The sequence below is a fragment of the Populus euphratica genome, unplaced genomic scaffold (genome assembly GCF_000495115.2).
Source record: "Populus euphratica unplaced genomic scaffold, PopEup_1.0 scaffold1402.1, whole genome shotgun sequence".
Classification (NCBI taxonomy): domain Eukaryota; kingdom Viridiplantae; phylum Streptophyta; class Magnoliopsida; order Malpighiales; family Salicaceae; genus Populus; species Populus euphratica.
This window is the reverse complement of record NW_011501250.1, coordinates 1-22,847: the sequence shown is the minus strand read 5'-3', so window position 1 is coordinate 22,847 and position 22,847 is coordinate 1. Positions and strand designations below refer to the sequence as shown.

At 31.4% G+C, this 22,847-nt stretch overlaps 1 protein-coding gene across 1 annotated transcript; it reads left to right on the top strand.

Annotated features, from left to right (window-relative positions):
* Window positions 1-4,496: 4,496 nt before the first annotated feature.
* LOC105117542 (endoplasmic reticulum-Golgi intermediate compartment protein 3-like) lies at window positions 4,497-9,157 on the top strand. Its single transcript, XM_011015238.1, has 13 exons — window positions 4,497-4,891; window positions 5,089-5,162; window positions 5,258-5,341; window positions 5,458-5,538; window positions 6,315-6,395; window positions 6,843-6,935; window positions 7,550-7,729; window positions 7,884-7,951; window positions 8,080-8,131; window positions 8,255-8,308; window positions 8,395-8,487; window positions 8,601-8,667; window positions 8,883-9,157. Exons 1-13 carry the CDS (start codon window positions 4,750-4,752, stop codon window positions 8,972-8,974), a joined length of 1,161 nt encoding a protein of 386 aa, XP_011013540.1. The 5' UTR covers window positions 4,497-4,749; the 3' UTR covers window positions 8,975-9,157.
* The last annotated feature ends 13,690 nt before the right edge of the window (window positions 9,158-22,847 follow it).

Genomic DNA, 22,847 nt, shown 5'->3' with positions numbered 1-22,847 from the left:
CTTAGCATTAATAATTTGTATAGTTAACCTCTATATGGTTCGACCCTGGTCTTACCAGGTTATTCATTACTTTAATACTCTTACATTTGGGAGAAGACATCAATCATTTGGTCGTATGAAAAAACAAGACTTAAAACAAACAACAAAGCAACTTACAATAGATAAACTGCATTGGGGTGACACATCTTCCCTTTGCACAATCAATATCCTTACCTAAACTCTAGTAGACTATAAGGGTTTTTAGTGACCAAAATATTAGGTGACAACTCTCATTCTCCTCTTTTCACCCATATCTTTCTTGATAATCCCACTTAAGAAGGATGATTGTCACGACACCACACAATTGACAACCCCTAAAAATTATCTTGACCTATTTGATTGTTTGCGTGGTGGGAAAAAAATATAACCTAATAACACAATCATAACATAAAAGCGTAAGTAGCAATATTACAAGTCTAATGATATTTACAACAACAAAAAATACAAAGAAAAAAAAGGAAAAAAAAAGATTTGAGAGCATACATGGATTAAAGACACAGAAAAAACATGCTCCTCTCATATTTGATAGGAGGTTGGGAGTCACCAGTCTTTACGATTCATCAAATGTACAACAACCTTTGAGAGTCACCAGTCTTTATGATTCATCAAATGTACAACAACCTTTGAGAAATGGATCTCTAAGTTGCACAACCATTAATAAACAACTCTTTAGGCTCCACGATCATTGAGAAACAACTCTATGAGCTCTATTACCATTAGGAAACACTATTTGAGCTCTAAAATTGTTAAGGTCTTCAAAATCCACAACCATTGAGAAACGGTTCTTTTATATATGTAATTATTAAAAAAAATCATTGAGAAATGACTCTATGAGCTCTATAACCATTAGGAAACACTATTTGAGCTCTAAAATCGTTAAGGTCTTCAAAATCCACAACCATTGAAAAACAGTTTTTTCAGATATGTAATTATTAAAAAAAACGATATTTTAAGCCCTACAATCTTTAAAAATTATTTTAAGTTCCATAACCATTGAGAAATAATTCACAGACCATGTCTAATAAAAAAGTGAAGGTTGTTAAAGAAAAGACTACCAATCATTATGGAAAATTTAAATCACCAAAGCATCTTATGGCTTATGTGGAACAACAGTCAAGATGGTCAATATATAATCAAGTTCTATAGAATGTTCATATAATAAATAAATAAATAATTTCAATATTCAAACGTTATATAAAAAAAGGGCACAGACCTCCCAGTCGTAGCCTTTGGTCCACCAAAACCTACTGCTCCAAACTTGTTTTTAAAGCATCGAATGAATGGAAAATTATTGAATGGTATGTGCAAGTTAATTAAAAGATATTAGCAAATAGCAATAAGCATGGAGGCTGTGTAGGGAAAAAAAGAAGAAGAAGAAGCAGCAGCAGCTATGCGCACACAAAAACAGAGGGGCGTGGGGGTAAACCCTGGTCAACTGCCGCACAAAAAATTTTCCTCTTCTGAAATGGGCACACGTGGAGAGGTAATTTTTTCCTGTTCAGACCATGATTACAGTTGAAGTAAAAGGTGGGATTGGTTGTGAACAAGAAAGAAGAAAGAAACATGTTACCTTATCGGAACTCACAGGGATGTTCCTGCCCCAGACATTAGGATTAATTCACAATGGCATAGAGTAGCCATTTAACCTGTGTTTCACTTGGGTTTTAAAACAAAATAAAAATAATAGGGATGAAAGTTGTTTTAATGTGTTTTTTACATTAAAAAATTCAAAACATAAAATGAGGGTGAAATTAAAAAATAAATAAAACAATAAAATTTAATTGAATGATAAAATTAAAAGTTAAAAAAACTTCAACAAAAGTGCCAAGAAAAAAAATTAAAAAAATGAGGACTGAAATGAAAAACATATGAGAAATTGTAATTGAAGGACTAAATTGAAAAAAACTTCTATAAAAAGAATAAGAACAAATTAAAAATTAAAAAAAAATGAGGACGAAAATTAAAAAAAAACATATAAGAAATTGTAATTGAAAAACTAAGTTGAAAAGAAAAAAATACTTCTATAAATAAAAAAAAATTAAAAATTAAAAAAAAATGATCAAAATTGAAACATTAAAAAATAGCACAATGTTGTATATTATCTCTTAAGATAGAGAAAAAAATTCAAGTATTAGTGACAACTCAACTACTATAAGCTGCAACATGTTACTTCACTTAAAAAAAATATGGTGTCACATCTAAGAAAATGATCCAATGTCTATTTTGATCATTAAGTAACATCATATATATAGCTTAAATAATACAAATATTACTCACTCGTTTAGATATGTTAAACATATACCAATATCTTTACTCATTAAAAAATTTAAAAACAATATCAAAATGTCCATCATTACTAAAATACCTTTGTAAAGATATAAAAATACTGTTATGTGTAAAACTTTTTTTTATTTTTTTTAATTAAATACGATTAATGTACATGGATATTAGAAAACCTAAAAAAACTCTTATTCAATAATTTAATAATTTTTTTTATCTTGAGTGCAAATAAGTATTTTTATTATTAAAAAGCTTATAAAAATTTAAATAAATTTTTGATCAATAATTTTAAATTTTTTAAAATTTAAGGGAAAAAATATATTTTTAACATGCTGAAAAATTTAAAGAAACGTGAACACCACCAGCATCTCCACCCTCAAAGCTTCATGTTTTTCCACTCAAGAAAAACATGGTAATTTCACTGTTACAGGTCTCGAGCTGCAGTAAAACTCCCACGGTTTTTAGCGTTTTTGTTAATTCTGAATGGGAATTCAAAGTTTCACGGGCAGTCGCCAGTTGTTGCTACAGGAAAGCCAGTAGATCTCCGTGAATCATCGGGCAGGGATGCTTTGACCGGCTTTGGAGCGTTTTTCGCGGCAGTCGTTCTACTGAATATGGAAAATCAATTTCCACTATGAAGCTTGTTATCTAATTATAGAATCACTGCCGCATGGTCAAGTAAGCAAGCCATTTGAACAGATCTGGGAAATTGTCGAAAGAAGCATACCATTTCTCGAGAATTTTGACCTAATAGATTCTCTCAGGAGTCATCTAATTATGCCACTTGCAGATCACAGTTCACTGCCCAAATCTCTGTGCCTTTCTATGGGCCTCCATCTCCTTCGTTATTCCATACTCAAAATCCTCTAAACTGAATACAAACAAACCTCTTTGTGGGCCTCGGTTTTTGCGTCACCAAGATTCAACAACCACGCCTCCAAACATGTCTATTACTTACGGCTCCTCTTTACCGTATACATAATAAGTACATAGAAGATGAATTAGAAGACTACTTACTTGATGGTAGAAAGTAAACGTTACGTATTAGGTAGATTAATTACGATTGTTGCTGCACAGGGCCTGGGGTGTTTAAGAAACCGGCTTATTTAATATTTGTAATTCGGCTCATCCGGTCAAAGTTTTATAAAATAGATATTATAAGAAATAATAAATTAAAAAAATAATATCATGGGTTAAAATTTTTAAAACTTGATAAATTCAACCTAACTTGTATTTCTTAAATTTATTTTGTTTTTTATATTTAATAGTTTGTAAATTATTTTTATTTTATATAAAAATATTTTAACTTTAAAATTTTTATCGGTGAACTTTTTTGTTAAATTTATTTAACATAGAAAAAATAGAACTTTATATTTTTATTAGAGAGAAAAAAAGTGGTAATTAGAATTTAATAGTTGCACATGGTAAGAAATATTATTATACGGCAAAGATATGATGACACTTATAGCCTATTTTATATATCTATCTATGAATTCATGAAAGGTAGCAATATAAATTTAATTTATAAAAATTTATAATATTAATAAAAAAATTAAACTAACTTGATATATTTAATTATTCAAGCTCTAAAAAAGTTAAATAAATTAGATTTATAAATTGTAAAATATCAAAAATTAAATTGATATAATTATAAACTCAAATCTAACAAATTATATCCATAAACATCAAATTTTATCTTCCTCTGCCATCACCTGTAGTGTTAGTTTTCTAGTTAGTATCAACAAGTGGGTTTTTTTAGTAAAAAAATATAACACTAATGATATGAAAAATGAACTAGATGACTTGGATTTCACTTCAATGAATTCTTGTTTTTTTAAAAAGAAAAACTTGAATGGCATGAGGAAAATTTATAAAATAAAAAAATATTTAAAAATATGGTCAAAAAAATAATAATTAGAAGGTGTTTTAATGTTGTATTATAGTAGTTTTTATATTTCAAAATTCTTTTTAAATTTTTTTATAATTCCAATGCACTTTTATAATATATATTAATTTGATATATTTTCACACATTTTCACGTTGTCAAACACCCAATTAGACGTGAAAGACAAAAAAAAAGAAAAAAGAAAAAACAAAGACGAAAAAAATGGATGCATGTAGAAAGAAGTACACTTATCCGTAGAGCGTAATTACCGCCCGCGGGACATACGTATCCGTATCGGTGAAAGTTGAAGGAAAGGGAAAAGACCAGAAAGGAAACAAGAGAGAGATCTCAAAAATCCTTCAACGCCTCCCTAATAAACCAATAAGATCGAAGAGGCGAGGTGCGTCTAAGCAGCTCATAATTTAGATTTGCACCTTCTCCTTATACCTAAATAAATGAAATCTTGGGTTTGTATAGAAAAAAACCCGTAGATTAGGTTGCGAATAAGAAAAACAAAAGGAAGTATCGATCTAATTATCGAGAAAATGGAGGGGTTAATGAGCAAGCTAAGGAATTTGGATGCGTATCCAAAAATCAACGAGGATTTCTACAGCCGTACGCTTTCCGGTGGTGTTATCACTCTCGCTTCCTCTATCGTTATGTTTCTCCTCTTCTTCTCCGAGCTCCGTATGTTTACTATTTTTGCTCTTTTTTTTTATTTACGCTTATTATTCGTCATTGAGTATGGTAGCTTTGATGATTTGTTTTTGAGAAATTGATGGGATGGGGTTTAGATTTTTGTTGGATTTATTTTATTTTATTTTCAAATTTTGTACTGTTTGTGTTTATTGGTGTTCTTATTTTTGTTAGATTTATTTTTGCAGGATTATATCTTCATGCGGTAACTGAAACCAAACTAGTGGTGGATACTTCGAGAGGAGAAACTCTACGTATCAATGTAATGTTCTTTTTCAATGTGTATCAATTGGTCCTAATACGCTTGCTTGGATGAATTGCTTTAGTAATTGATTCATGTGATGCTTGAAACTGCAGTTTGATGTCACGTTCCCCGCTCTTCCGTGCTCTATTCTTAGCCTTGATGCCATGGATATTAGTGGAGAGCAACATCTTGATGTAGTATGTACCATAAGACCTCACCCTACACACACACACTTGCATACATATGCTTCGCTTCATGCTCTTGACCTGGTTGTTTCCCAAGTTTTTAATTTTCTGTTTTTTATGCCTTGCAGAAACATGATATAATTAAGAAAAGACTAGATTTTCATGGAAATGTAATAGAAGCACGGCAAGATGGAATTGGTGCCCCTAAGGTTGGTATTCAGTTTCGCTTAAACTTTCTATGTTAAAAAAACCATTGTGTGTGATCTGTGAATTGAACTGAGTTTGAGCAATTATATTTGATTTTTTTTGGAGTGCTAATTTTTGTGTGAATTCATCACGTAATCAGCAGTATTTTGTCTACTCAAAGCTCATATCTGCTTGTTTTAGGGTTATGTTAATTTGTGCTATGACTGATGTGAATGGTAGAAGAGAATCTATCTTGTTTTTCTGAGTCATTTGACGAGCCGAGCTAGGGTTTAAAAATGAAAATAAATTACCAATGAAAAGAACCAATCCTGTCTGCTGAAAGCATGTATTGCTTGACACACAAAAAAAAAAGCATGCATAACATGATAGAAGTTAAGGCATGGTATCATTCAAGGGGGGCTCTGTTTTGCTATTGGCTCACTGTAAGCTTGACTATCTGACATCGGTGTCCTTTGTCAGAGATATAGATGGTTGATTGTAAGTGTTTTATTTTATCCTTGTGGCTTTGTGGAGCTTAGTTGGATCTAATCGTATTGTACAAGCCAGGGTAGAAAAATAGAAATGTTAGGCTGTGCTTTCTTTCAGAGGAGCTTTTTCTCCTTCATCTCCTTGATCTCCAAGCAATGTTTATAATTCTCTGTTGTTTTTCTAAGTGCAATTTGGCTATTTCTTTCTTTACTCCACTGTTGACAATATCATTCTTGGACTCTAAACAACTTGTACCCCATCCCCTCCCCTTCCCCCTCATCACTTGTTTGACTCTTCGTGCTGGGCACAGATTGAAAAGCCTTTGCAGAGGCATGGTGGCAGGCTTGAGCACAATGAGACATACTGTGGCTCCTGTTATGGTGCGGAAGCGGTAAGTTTGTCTAGCATCAATGCGAAGAAATAACTGTCTCATCTCATTTTTATTATTAAACTGCATACATGTGGGACAATCTACTCAGAACTCAATATTTTTGTTCGCCTGGACATGTTTACTTTCTGGAATGCTTTTTCACTCGATGCTTTTCCAGAGGTTTTTCTTGTATCATGTTTGTTGGCTAAGTGCATCTTATAGAACTTGCTGCTTCTAGTAATAATTATTTAGCTGCTTCTGATTTTATTGTGCAACTGGCAGACCTTAGTTTCTCCATTATTTATCTAATGTGTTATTTTCTTTGTTGCAGCCTGTATTTTGTCTTTCTAGTTCCTTTTGGATAAAATCAGAATTCATATCCTTGCAACTAGGAGCAGTCACATGTCTATTATATTTTTTATCTAACCCATAGTTTTACTCCCTATTATATCTCCTTTTGTATTGCAGTCAGATGAAGACTGCTGTAATTCTTGTGAGGAAGTTCGTGAAGCATATCGAAAGAAAGGTTGGGCTGTGACAAATCCAGATTTAATGGACCAGGTACTTTATTGTGTCATTATTTATTGGAGTTCTAGATTCAATTTGCTAGAACAGACTGGATGAATGTGGTTAAGACTCTTGCATATGTTAACTTTATGATTCTCTGATCAGTATCTTAATTGGCAATATTGCTAATGCTTCGTTGTTGGCCTTTCCTGCCGTTGTTTACTTTGTACCTGTAACCAAGAAAAATTAACATTTAGGTTACCGTCTCCCTTTGTCCCTCCTTTTGGGATAATGAATAGTAGTATTGTATTAGGCGATTCCTGCACAATTATTAGCTGCAACACCACTAACATGATAGAAAATTCATCTCTCGATGCTCTGAAAATATTCAATACAGTCAACTATGAATTTGGGGTACTGGTGTTGCCTGGGAATACTTCCAAGTTTGAGCTACAGGCTATGTTTTTGTGTTGTGCAGTTGCGTGTCTGAATGTTGTCTTGTGTTTGTCTGTCTTGAGATTTCTCATTCCATATGTGAACTGATGACTTCTGGTGGTGCATCAATCTAAAATCTTAGCATCTGCTCGCCTTGAATAACAAATTACAACAAAAATATTTTCATTTTTTCTAATTATGGTTTTGTTTTCTGATTTACATGTAACATTCAGTGCAAAAGAGAGGGATTTCTCCAAAAGATTAAAGATGAAGAGGGTGAAGGATGCAACATTTATGGATTCTTAGAAGTTAATAAGGTGGCTGGAAATTTTCATTTTGCACCTGGGAAGAGTTTTCAGCAATCTGGTGTTCATGTACATGATCTGCTGGCATTTCAGAAGGATAGTTTTAATGTAAACCATGATTCTACTTCTTCTGGCCATCTCTGTTGAATATCAATTACTGAACTTGTGTCTGCCAAGGAATATGAACTTATCAATCACTTCTTAATTACTCATCATGCTATGTTAAACAAACCATCTGATTAATGTGAACAATGTAATACAGATAACTCACAAGATTAATAGGCTGACTTTCGGAGAATATTTTCCCGGTGTTGTTAATCCTCTTGATGGGTAATTTTCTCCATGCATCCTGGTTTCATCTACCCATTTGTTGGGCTTGAAGATTGACTTGTTTATCCTCTTTCCTGTGTATTAAATTGTATATGCTGGAATGTCAAACTCATTTTTGTAATTTTCAGTGTACAATGGACACAAGAAACACCAAGTGGGATGTACCAGTATTTCATCAAGGTTATTCTTCAGGACAAATGCCTCTCCTGTTTCTTTTTGTCACCTCTCCTTTCTAGTGGTAATAATTAAGGAAATGCAATCAGTTCTCGAGCATTTTACCCAAACGGGCTCTTTATTTTGCAGGTAGTACCTACTGTATACACAGATGTGAGTGGACACACTATCCAGTCAAATCAGGTGTGATCGCAATCCAATAAGTGTTCATTGATATGTTGTCTCAAATCATCTAAAGTGATATAACAAGTTTTAATTCTTTTTTCCAGTTTTCTGTGACTGAGCATTTTAGGGGCACAGACATAGGTCGCCTTCAGTCCCTTCCAGGAGTTTTCTTCTTTTATGACCTTTCTCCAATAAAGGTAGGCCTTTTTCTAGCCTACTAAACAAGCTCAAGAGTTAGCGCAAGTCACTGAATTTTTTTCACTACAGAGGTTTTTTGGTCCAGTGATTGCATCTGATTTGCATTTTGCAGGTGACTTTCACAGAAGAACACGTTTCGTTCTTGCACTTCCTAACAAATGTGTGTGCCATAGTTGGAGGTAATACTATATTTCTTCTAAAAAATCCAATAGATGCTCCCTTTTACTTGTGTTGGTCTTTTTCATAACTTGCGTTATAGGTTTGATAGAATCTAAGGATTGGTATAGGAAAAGAAAAGCAATGTTCGTTTGCATTTTTTATATTTTTGTGCATTTATATTGATATATTTCATGATTAGGTGTGTTAATAATGGTTGACTATTCTTATACTCCAGGTGTTTTCACTGTTTCTGGCATACTGGATTCATTTATATATCATGGTCAGAAGGCAATCAAGAAGAAGATGGAAATCGGTAAATTTAGTTGATGATGATGACATGTAAACAGGCTTGGGTTGTTGCTGTATTGCCGAGGACTGGCTTCTTATATGGAATTGGGTTTGGACGCCTATTTTGAACTGGCCAGTTTTTAGAATCATGTTCTTGCGATCAAGGAATTAGATTTATTTCATGGTTCATTAATTCTCAAAATGGAATGCCCGTTTGCCTCTCTTTTTTTCTTTTTTTCTTTTTTTTCTTCCCCCCTTCCGTGGAGTGACAACACTTCTGATGTGAGGACAACTGTTTAGATTGAACATGAGATGCACATGATTCTCGTATCTTAACTTTTAAAATTGAAGGAAAAAAAAAACATAATCTAACTATTATAACACTTTTAACACTTTTTTATTTTTTTCATAGATCTTTGACTAGTAAGTAGTTCGCAAAAGTTTTACACCTTTTACCCTAAAACTATGATCTCTCTCTTTTAAAAAAATAACCCTCGTCTAACCATTACTGGGTAAAGAATTGTGATTATTTTTTATTGTATGAAGAGAATTGACATTGATAAATAGTATAATATAATTCATGTTTTTATTGATTTATAGTGTCTCAAATTAATTGCGTGTGTATGATATCACAAATTTGGATTATGAGAGCCCCCGTACACTCGAGTTGTTGTTCATTCATGTAGACTCGTCTTTAACAGTATGGAAAACAAAGAACAAGAATAAGAATAAACAGAGATTGATGAACTGGTTGTGCCGCAAAATCTTCAGTCGCTTGTATTTTTATGTTAATATGCTTGATAAAACCAGGGAGCATATATTGATGCTTTCTTCAAACTGTCAACCATTCTAATTAAATTTAACATGGCATTGGTGGGATTTCTTTTGTACTTTCTGGTCTAAAAGCTTCATCCAGGCTTGAAAGAACATTCGACGAAATTTCAATTTTTCACATCTCTTTATGCATTCCCTTCCACACACATGAACGGTGACAATCAACGAAATGCTTAAAGTCCGATTGGATAATTAGTTTAACCATAGCTTTTGCAACGCATTACACTTTGTTCAAGCTAAGACACTTCAAAAAATTATAAAAAGATTTGGAGGTCGGGCTTTGACACGACTAAAAGATTGATGTTAATAAAAAGATTTGGAGGTCGGGCTTTCACAACCTGAGATGCAATACATTAAAAGAAGTTGTGAGGGAATAATTTGTGAACTCCACCTGAATGGTTATGAAATAACTACTTCGAATTAGACCACAAAGAGACTGTTTTGAAACATGAAAGTTAATCTGGAAAAAAAAAATATTAAAGGAAAAAAAACAAAATTATTGTTCCATTGTGACCTTAACTTCCGATGAGAATACAAAAATCATAAGGGATATTCTAGGATAAATTATTTCTAAAAATTCATGTACGTCGTTCACAATATATTCTATAACCTTCACTTCAAAACAGCATTGATTTCTTCTTCAATGGATTTTCTAGGGGGTGTAAATCTCTTCCTGAATAAATATATGCATAAAGTCCCCCTAAGGTGTTGCATAAAGTCCCCTTAGGGTGTTGATGGAGGACCCTTTAAAGATTAAGTCAATACTATGTATATTTGTGTAGCAAATGACATTAATGAAGGTATTAATGAGCTTTCATGGAGATAGAAAAGAGATAAGGAAAGAAGATGTAGAATTTAGGAAGAAGATGTAAAAAATATGTTTATGCCTCAGAGTTCAAACCTCTTTTTGTGTATTCTTGCCCTCTTTTATATGATCTGTTTGACTTGTTTCATGCAACACAAGAGGGGTAAAAATGTAATCTTGTATGGGTAAGATAATATTATCTTATTACTCATATCATCTTACCTAATTAATGTAAGCATGGACCGCTCATTCATATTTAACAAGATTATGACGAGTATCATAATTATTAACTCAGACTCAGGGTATAAGAGCCTCAGTATGGAATGACCCTTCAGTTGCGCACTCAACTGAGGGACGTTGGATTCAACTCATACTCTAAGCTTAGGAGGAGTTGGGTTCAGCTTATGACTATACCTAAGAATGGTCAGGGATGGATGCACCATAGCCCAACGTGGAGTTGGGCGTGGTTGCGTTCCTAACCCAACATGGGGTTAGATGCGAACATGTTTAGGCCCAACATAGAGTTAGGCACGAGCGCGTCCCAAACCTAACATGGGGTTGGACGTGGACATACCTTTACCCCACTTCAAGTTGGGTGTTGAGAAAGATGTAATCATTTTGGTTATGACTTTCATGTGTTGGCTTTTAAATAGGATTGGTTTATAGAAATCATGACCCATTAGTAGTCGCCAAGTTTGCTTATTTTTGGAGAAATAGGGAGACTCAAGGCTAAAGTGTTTTTAACTAACCTTAGTTGAGTTGTAATCCTAATCAGGATGTCTTTTATACTCCATTTATCATGACATTACTGGCAGGGATGGTGTTCCCATATAGTTTTTTGTTTGAATTTTCAAGATGTATTCCTAGTCCTTCCTCTAAGGAGCTTTGGACAATTAATACTATCTTGGAGAAGTGGGTCCTAGATGCCATAAAGGTATGTAACCCTATTTCGACCAATAGGTGATACGACCACAACTTTGTTGTCTTCTTCCAAGTGCAGGAGTGTCGAAATAATAAATAACCCGGCAAGATCGGGGTCGAATCACATGGAGGTGAACTATATAAATTACAAATAATAATAATAATAATAATAAGTTAAAGAGGACTTTGAAATGAAAGATTAGTGTGAGGATTAAACAATGATAAAAACAAATGTTAAGGTTAGAGGATTCATTAATGATATTAAAAATAAATATAGTATAAACTCTTTTTATTACTAAACTGAAAACCACACATAAAGGAGGTTCCAATTGGATGATTTATCCTAAATAGTTCAATATAAAATTTTAACATGATCATATTAATTATTTTATTTAAGTAACACCAAACTTTTAAATATTATAAGGATTCACGATGCTAACTTATGTTCACAACAAATAAAGTTCCTTCTATAGCACAAATATAGGTTATACCATACGATTGGCTATGAAAGTGTCAAGCATTTATTGTACCAAAGTATTATACAACACAAATCTAGATTAAACATTTAACAAGCAAGGTATTAATAATTAGTAAGATAAAAAGATAAGAGATGTTAATAACCAACTTTCTTAGATATAAACATTAAAGTCCATGTTGAATTTATATTATATCTATTCTAACACCATTAGTGTAACATTTTCACCTTGACATGATAAACTTAGCTAAATATAATGAAGAAGAGAAACATAAATAAACTAGATAAGAACATAGTTATAATATAAAACATAAACAAGAGATTAATGAAAGCAAAACTTAAGTATTGCAAAAATATAAAGAGAGAGGGCAAGAACATGATCTTAATTAGAAAACTAAGATGCATAAATGCATGATAAATGCCTCGTTTTGTAGGCCAAAATTTAAAACTATTGATTTGATGACTAATTGTTGCATGGGGGGCCACGTCTTGACTTGGTGACAATCATTATCTTCTTTTCTAAACAAAATATCATTGCTAATATCCAAATTTGAATAGACTTTTCTCATGAAAGTTCTAGAAAATTGTCTCAGGTTTTTAACAAAAAAAATTCGGTGCATTTGAACTTTTAGAACTTGAGATTTGGGCTGAACACCAAATAGTATATGGGCTGCAGGACAGATTCTAACTTCTCCATTATTGCTAAGATTCAGACTTTCAAACAACAGAATGACTTCTCCATTATTACTAAGATTCAGACTTTCAAACAACAGAATTGAGTCTCACATTTCCATAAATGTATTAGGCCTATGTATTAGCTTTCTAACCATATAAATCAATTAAAATTCAAGATCTACAACTCCAAATATGGCCCAATTACTGAATAATGTTTCAGTTTGGATTAAACCAGCATCTCTTTTCTAAACTTAACCTTCTTTATCTTCTCAATTTCAGTAGTTGAATTCATTAACCAATCCTTTGATTTATGTGATAAGCCTGCATTTAAGATAAATATTTATCAGACTTATTATTATAAAGCATGTTTTAGTTAAGGACTTATTGATACTTCAAGTGCAAAATGATGATATAAAACCTTGATAAAAATGTACTTTTAAGTACTAATCAGTAAAGGTGTTATTGTTGAAGGGTGACATAACTAAAATAATAGTGTCTTCTCCCAAGTGTAGGAGTGCCGAAGTAATAAATAACCCGGCAAGACCAGGATCAAACCGTATGGAGGTTATCTGTATAAATTATAAATAATAATAATAATAATAATAATAATAATAATCATGATGGTGGTGGTGGTGATTCAAAGTGGAATTTAAGATACAAGATTAATGTGAAGATTAAATAATGATAAAAATAATTATCAATGTTAGAGGATCCAGTAATGGTATTTCAAACAAATATAGTATAAACTCTTATTACTCAACTGGAAACCACACACAGAAAAAGTTTCAATCGGATTATAAATTGTTAACATAATTACATAAGCTTTTCTAGTTGGTTTTAAGGCATTATATGTTGAGATACCCCTACGAGCTTAGTAACTTAGATTGCATATACTGATACGTAGATAATGCAATATTTGATTCCCTTAAACTTTTCTCCTCAACCCATGTAACAAATGTTGAACCAATAGCTTCCAACTTAGTTGACTTGAGGGTATTAGGTGTTAAAACACTCATTCGAGCATAATTGCTTAGGTTAGAGAGGCTACGAAACCAAACTTATCTATATTTTGATTATCATTATTATTTTTTTTATCAATTTATATACTATCCCTTTCTCTTAATTGTTACATTTAATAAAAGAACATAAATAATGTAATAATCCAATGTGTAACCCATAATCGTATGTTAAAGTGTGTGTGTGAAAATAAAGGTTTAAGAATACTTGTTAAATGAGTATATGAGTAGAATTAAGTGATAACAATATGAGAGTTTGCAAACCTTAATATTTCAAGAAGTATTCTGATAACCTTATTAAGAATATTTATTAAGATGTGTCTCAAGAATCATTTTAATAAAAGAACTCCTTTACTCTCTGACACGATCAAAAGATTGATATGATCTCTCAAGTGCAGAAGTGTCGAAGTAATAAATAACCCGGCAAGACACGGGTCGAACCACAGGGAGGTTAATTGTATAAATTATCAATAATAATAATATAACAATAACAATAACAATAATAGTAACAATAATAATATTAGTAGTAATAATAAAGAAGAAGAAGAAGAAGTTGATAAGAACTTTGAGATAGAAAATAAATGTGAGGATCAAACAATGATAAAAACAAATATCAAGTTAGCGAATCCATTAATGGTATTTCAAACAAGTATATTATAAATTCTTTTTATTATTCAATTGAAAACAACACACAAAAGAGGTTCCAATCGGATTACAAATTTTTAACATGATTACATTAGTTATTTTATTCGAATAATGCTAATACTTGTAAATATTGCCAGGCATTCATGATTATAACTTATGTTAACAACAAATCAAGTTTATTTCATAGCACAGGTGTAGATTATACCATACGGTTGGGATATGAAAGTATCAAATATTTGTTGTACCAAGTGTTAGACAATATAAATCTAGATTAATCATTTAACAAGTAAAGTATTAAAATTGAACGAGATAACAAATAGAAAACATGTTAGTATTAAACATTAAGGTCCATATTGAGTTCATACTATACTTATTCTTACACCATTAGTGTAACCATTTCACCATGATATAATAAACTTAGCTAAATATAATAAAAAAGAGAAACATAAATAAACAAGATAAGAACATAAATAAGATAAATTTTAGTTACGTAAAGAAAAGGAAATGGAAGGTATAACAAGATATTAATGAAAGCAAAACTTAAGTATTACAAAAATATAAAGAGAGAAAGCAAGAGCATGATCTTGATCTAGAAATCAAGATGCCTAAATGCATGGCAAATGCCTCCTTTTATAGGCTAAAATTAGAAACTATTGATTTGTTGACTAATTGTTAAGTAGGTGCTCAACTCTTGAATTGGTGACAATCCTTATCTTCTCTTATCTGAATAAAACATCATTGATAATATCAGAATTTGAACAGACCTTTACATGAAAGTTTTATGAAATTGTTTCAGCTTTCTAGAAAAAAATTAAGATCATTTGGACTTCTAGAACTCAAGATATGGGCTGACCATTGAATAGTGTTTGGGCTGCAGAACAGATTTGGACTTCTTCGTTATTGCTATAAGTTGGACTTAAAACGACCTTTTTAAATCTTGGACTCCATCAAAGTTGTAGGCCGATGTCTTACCTTTCCATCCATATAAAGTAGACCTAAATTCAAGATCTACAGCTCCAGATATGACCCAATTATAGAACAGCGTTCTAGTTTAGACTGCACCAGCATCTCTTTTCTAAGTTTTGTCATCTCTTTGTCCATTCAATTTCAGTACTTAAACTCATCAATCAATCCTTTTATTTATGTGATAAGCATGTATTTAAGATGAACATTTACCATCAATTAAAGGTATCTTATATTATTAGATATGTTATTATAAAACATGTTTTAGTTAAGGAGTTATTCATACTTCAAGTGCAAAATGATGATATAAAATCTTGATAAAAATGCACTTTCAAATATTAATCACACCTCCCAATCAGCTTATTACTATTCCCTAGTAATAAAAACGTTAAAATAGAAAAATAATTTGTAACTTCCACATAACAAGGTATTCATCATTCAACTTCCATTAATCTATCTAGATATATAAACTCTCATTAAATTGATATATATATGCTCAATACCTCTTAAACAAGATATTAATAAACCTTCTTTTTGTGCTCAATATATCAACACATAGTTTTGGGGCGTTACTTGGAAGAAAACAAAATTTTTGTTCTAATGTTTAAAGTTAACTTCCTTGGTTTGGGATTATTATCTTTTTCTTTTTTTTTCTTTTTTTTTTATTAAAAACACAATGCATCTTTAACCCATGTAACGAGCTTTTAGCCAATGACTCCGAGACCAGTTGGTCTTAGGGCATTATGTGTTGAGACATACCTCCGAGCATAACAACTCAAGTTGCAGATATTAATATATAAATAGTGCAATGTTTGATTCCCTTAAGCTTTTCTCCTCAACCCATGTAACAAGCGATGAGCTAATAGCTCTCAAGTCAGTTGACTTTAGGGTATTAGGTGTTAAAACACCCACTCGGGCTTAATTGCTTAGGTTAAGAAAGCTATAAAACCAAACTTATCTATATTTTTATTATCGTTATTTTTTTATTTTTTTTGCCTTTTCTTTTATTTTTTTATTTTTTTTATTTATATGTTATCCCTTTCTTTTAGTTGTTACTTTTAATAAAAGCACATGAATAATATAATAATTCAATGTGCAACCTACAATCATATGTTAAAGTGTGTGTGTGTGTGTGAAAATTAATGTTTAAGAATATTTGTTAAATGAGTATATGACCAGAATTAAGTGACAATAATGTCAAAACCTGAATATTTCGAGAAGTATTCTAATAGACCTTGTTAAGAATGTTTACTAAAATGCATCTCAAAAGTCACTTTAACAAAAGAACTCCTTTACTCTACCATCCTAGCAACAAAAGTTTTTTACAAATGGTTTATGAAATAGAAAATATAGTTAATTAATTTTTTTAATAATATCAACTACTACCATTTCTCTCCAACCAAAACGAGACATTGTCCTCAATGTTCTAAGGTAGAAAGATAAAGTATAAAAGACATCACATGAAACACTGAACACTAACAAACCTGAAACACACTTAAACAAATAAAAAAAAACAGAACAAAATAATATACTATTAAGAAAACCAAAATACATAATGATTCACAAACGAAGGCTCAAATCCAATCTAAGTTTTTTACAACTTTTCTTAGGAGACCAATTTATGCGACTTATAAAGGGATCAATTATTCCTAACAAAAGATATGCATCAACATTTTCGATGCCTTTTTCATCTGTAATTTATTCTGGAGAATAAATCATTTGCAAATCTTTAGATTCATCTAAGTCATTTTTACTTAAAATAGATTCAAGTTGATCATAAACTAATTCTTTAATATGATCTACTTCTTATAAATCATTATTATTTCCAGGTCACTTGCAAATATTGAAAATATTCATCTATAATGTCATATTTCCAAATGATAGCTTCATCAGTCCATTCCTACAATTAATCAATGCGTAAGAAGTTGCAAGAAATGGACGTCTTAAAATAACAAGAAATGAATTACATGCTTTAACAGGTTGTGTGTCCAAATAATAAAATCCACAGGATAAATGAATTTATTGATTTGTACCAACATATCTTCAACTATTTCTCTAGGCACTTTTATAGATCTATTGGCAAGTAAGAGAGTTATAGAAGTTGGTTTTCACTCACCTAGATTGAGACTTTGAAAAAACTAAATATGGAAGTAAATTTACATCAACTCCAAGATCATGTAAGGCTCTTTCAATTTCATGTTCTCTAATAAAGCAAGAAATTGTAGGACAAACAAGGCCTTTATATTTCAAAGCATTATTATTATGAAAAATGACACTTACTTGTTCAGCTAAAAAGGCATTCTTTTTCACATTCAGTTTTCTTAAAGATAGCATAAAAAGGAACTTGTTTAATAACATCCAGCAAAGGTATATTGATCTTTACTTGTTTAAAAGTTTCAAAGATTTCAGAATTATGATTGACTTTCCTTTGTTTGGTCATGGCATAAGGAAACGGAAGTATTGGAGAGGAATCAATATTTTTTTATAATTTTCAAATTCAACCTCTTTTTTACCCTCAGAGATTGACTCGTCATCTTTCTCACAAGGTTTCAGAGTGGGTTTTTCAATAACCTTACCACTGCGAAGAGTGGTGACTAATTTGACTTGATCTATGCGTTGGCTTCCAAAATAACTTGTATTTGCATTATATTACCTCTTGGGATTTTGTTGTGGTTAAGATGGAAACTTACCTTTCTCTTGAAAACTGAGAGCAGATGTTAATTTTGCAACAGTATCTCTAAAATTTGTCATGCTTTGAGCAAGTTGAGTATTGATTGTCTCTTGCTTTTCAATGAATGCATGCAATGTTTTCTCAAGATTTCTTCTAAGAGGTGGAGCATAAGGAGGTGCATATCCATGAGAATTTTGGAAATTGTGGTGTGCTTGAAATGATGGTTGTGAAGTTTGTGTATTATTGTTATCACTCTTCCAACTGAAATTTAGGTGATTTCTCCAACCAGAGTTGTATATTTGCGAGTATGGGTTATGATCGGGCCTTTAAAAATAATTTAAAGCATGGGCTTGTTCATAGAGACATTCCTTAAAAGAAAGCAAGGTTGGACAATCATTGGTTGACTATTCATTGGTTTCATAAATTTAACGCATAATATCTTTAACAGATTTTAATTGACCACTTTTTTTCAATTCAAAAAGCCAATCTCCTATTAAAAGTTGTGACATCACAACTACGTATCGAACGGCAAATCCGACGTCACAAACAGCAGCTGGCGCCGTGCGAAACCAAATAGAACCCAGCATTAACCTTACCGTGGTTAGTTCGAATGACAATGGTTAAGTTGCCACGGACATCACGGCGCATAAGAAAGAAGAAAATAGCCAGCATATCACGTGCCGGAGTAATGCCAGTGGATCCTACTCTTCGTTTGCGGCGCCAGTAGCGTAAGAAGCGTCGTGGACTTTACGGGAGCCATTTTAAGATCTTTGACCCACGCGCAGTTGAACTCCCCGCACTGGGAATATTGTTCACTACGCTTTTAATGGATGAGAACTTTCATCGATTTGTTGACTTTGAATAGAGAGGACATGAAACTCTGCAGATCCGGTGGATTAATCTAGTTGCCTCCTGTTGATTGCAGTGAATCAACCCTGAGTTTTAGTTTGAATATTTATTCTTATCAAATCAGTATTATTTTCATTTTTAGTTTTTTATGCAAACAAAATCATTTTAAATTAAAAAATACTACTTTATAGTTTGGATAGACCTTAATTCAGCATCAAACATAGATTTTATAACCATTTAGTAGAATAAATATAAGTTGTTAACATAAATATTTAAAAAATACGAGGAAAGAAAAGAGTTTCGAGTTATTGACTGAGAGAAAAAAATTAAATGAATCAATAAAGATATGTATCGTTGTTATATGCCATGCGCGGACTAGAAAGCAAATTCAATACATGTCACTTTGGTCTTTGAAATTAGTTTAATATTCATATCAATTTATTTTTTATTGTTTATAAAAAACTTAACATATAACTTAATACTAAAAAGTATTTTTTTTAATTTATTTTTTATGATGTTATTAAATATTAAAAAATAATTTAATTCAATTTCCATTAAAATCACTTTTCAAAAAAAATAATTTTCAACAAACAAACATTGTTCTAATTTATATTTTATCGTTACCATGTGCATGACAAAATTCATAAAATCCCTTACGGTCCAAGTTATTTCTAATGAAATTTCTCCTTTTAAAATCACAATATTAATAATGGTTTTTGATGTTTTGTGATTGTAAATCATGATCTAAATTATTACAATACATGAAAAATAAAGCTTCATTTTATAATTTACAATTTTTGACCTGTGATTGAAATTAAAAATGACTTTTGAAAAGGAAGTAAAAAAGATCAATACTAAATCTTCCAAGTTGGAATTCGATTGAATCCCCCAGGAAGAAGACTTACAGTTGATCTGTGGATTGTGTAAATGCAGCAGATCAAGAAATACACGTCACGTATCCATTTCTTGCAGGACACTGCACGGATTTTTAGCGGAACGGTTATCAGTTTTTGGATCCAGATTTGCAGGTGCATTCTTTCAAGAATTATTGATCTGTCTGCTTACGAGCAGCTGTGGTTCCCACGCTCTGAAGGAATGCGAGATCTTATGAGCTGGATTTAAGATTTTCCCATGATAGAATCGCCGAAGGTGTTGGTTAAGTTAGTTGACCAATTAGGGTTTGTGGGTGGGAGATGAGAATCCAGTAGTGAATCTCGGGTTATGTCGCCAGGATCCAGACCGGCACACACTGGCTCCTGGTGTCTGGGTTCCATTCGATTATTTTTTATTGTAAAAAAGATTGCATCCGTGCATGGTGGCTGTAAGAGAGAAGCGTTCCTCGGCTGAAAGTGGGAGAGAACCGTGGATGGTGGCAGCTGGATCGGGTCGTTGCTGGTGGCTGGGTGATGTTGATGGGGAGAAAATGAGAGGCGAGGCATGGGTAAAACAGGAAATTAAAGCATGAGTAATGAGTATTAAATTGATTTAGTGAATATAGTCATCTTAAAGCACCATCCACAGTTACTAGAGTGAAATAATGACTCCATACGCAAAAAAAAACAAAAAAGGAAATTAAAGCACCGCTAATGGGTGTTAAATCATGTCCAGTGTACCAATGAATCAAAACAGGATTTATATCTATTGAAGTGGATTAGTGAATCTATAATTGAATCACAGCGCGGAACTGTGATTATTGAAATGGATAAATGAATACACGGTGATGCGATGTTAGTTCATCCATGGAGTAAGGAGAAGCCCATCACTTGCAATGAAAAGGATGTAGGAAATTAAGAATATGGAATGACGAGTGTAATGTTGAAGGGGAGACTTAATAATTGATAAATAGTGTATGATCAATGGATAATACAGCATGGTTTAAATATGATTGGAAAAGGGCCAATGAAGACGTGATTAAATTGTAATAGTGTAGAATAACAAGAACAGTAACATGATATTATTTATTACTAATAAGACCAACAATAACAACTGTAATAATAATAATAATAATAATAATGATAATAATGATAATTAATTATTGAGTATTAAATTTATTAAAAATTAAATTTTATTATTTTTATATATTTAATAATTTGAATTATAAATTTAAAAAATTGATATAGTATGACCTTTTTTTATTAATTTTTTTATTTAATATTATTTTTTAAAAATAAAAGAATCTTTATAATTTTCTTAAACTTATTTTATACTGAATACTGAGCTAACTCAATTCTATGATTTGTGGTACAGGTTTATGAATCAAACACAAGTTGGCCAGCTCTTTATTAGTTAATTCATTGATTCAATACCAATTTTATTTTTTTTGTTCAATTACATGTTTTTTAAATAGTTTTTTAGATTATTGTGATATTTTAATTTTAATTAATTTATTATTATTATTATTATCTAATTAAAACAAATTTAGTAAAGATAATTATGGTTATAACTCAAGTTATTTATTTATTTTTTAATCTATTTAAAAGATGCATATTTTGCGTTCAACATCTTATTTCTTCATCGAGAAATATGAACATACAGTGAGGCATGGACCTATAACTAATTATATATTTTTTTTATGTGGAGTGTCCGAGCCAGCTTACACGCATCACGATTAATTCTTACGGTCCATTGAACATCCAACAAATCTAATGAACAGATAAAACACTATAGAAATAATAAACATATTTAATAAAGCTTAAATTTAGATATAAAAAAAGGGGACAAACCCCTCTCGTCACCGAGCTAGAATATTACTTGCACTAATTATATTTTAAATCTATTTCATCTTTGTGCGCGTATGCGTTCACTCGTGGAGTACTTCACGGTTAATTATATGCTTTGGTGTAGGATTGTTAAAGGGACAATAACAATCTCCAACCCAGTGTTTTTGGAGGGTAGCCTGTAAAATTGAAGGATATTTTCAGCCTCTAAACTTCTCCTTTCCATTTAGTCTAACCTGAAAAAGAACTCAGAATATTTTCCTCCTCCCCACTCTCTGTCACTCCTATTTTAATCATCTTCTATCTTTTTCACCGATAATCTGCTCTTTTTTTTTATAACACATGTGATTATACTAAGCCTTATAAAAATATTAACTATGAAACCTTCGCTCGTAAACTGAAATTTATTCAATAAATAATAAAAAGATTTTAACTGAGAAATGCAAAATCAACATGTCGGTGTTCATCATGTATGTGATATCTTCATGTCAAATATCACACGGTGTATGATATAAAGTTGATATATTATTATTTGAAATACATGATATACTATTGTCCAACAAGTGATGGTGACCTTGCACGTCGAAGAGTGTGGAAATCTGGTTGAGAAGTATAGTTTAATTAGTTAAATTATAAATTTATTATTTATAAATTATTGGTTTAAATTTTATAAATTAAAAATTATTAAAAATTTATATATTATTAATTTAAAAACTTATAAAATTAGTGGAGATATACACAAATTATTTTGAATATTTATATTAATAAAAAAATAAGAATGAAAACTTTATGGAGTTTAATTTAATTAATAAAATTTTAAATTTATTTTTTAAATATTATTAACTTAAAAATTATTAAAAATTTATTTAATTATTAATATTTAAATAAAAAAACTAGTCAAAATATATATAGATGGTCCAAATATTTATAATTAAAAATAAAAATAAATAAATGAAAGTGGGGTATCTCGAGAAGGGGAGCCGACAGCTTTGACGCGGTTTCAGTAAGACCAGTGTTTTGATTTCTGGCGGCAGTTTTTTTTGGTAATCAAGCAAGCGTTATTTTTCTGCCACGTGTACGTTGCCCTTGACGAAGGGTTTGTAGCGGCTACAATCATGCTTGTTTCTGGGCTGTGTGGGCCTTGTGGTGTAGAAAGAGTAGCCGCAGAGAACTTTTCAACAACCACTAGCTCTCCAGAGGTGCCAAAATAAAGTACGTTACTCCTTTCACGTGCTCTCTACTTCCAGTTAGATTTAACACCCCAACAAACAAGCCGTAAGAGACGGTGGAAATAAATTAAAAGAATAAAGGGGTTGATTCTTAACACCAAAAAAACGAAAA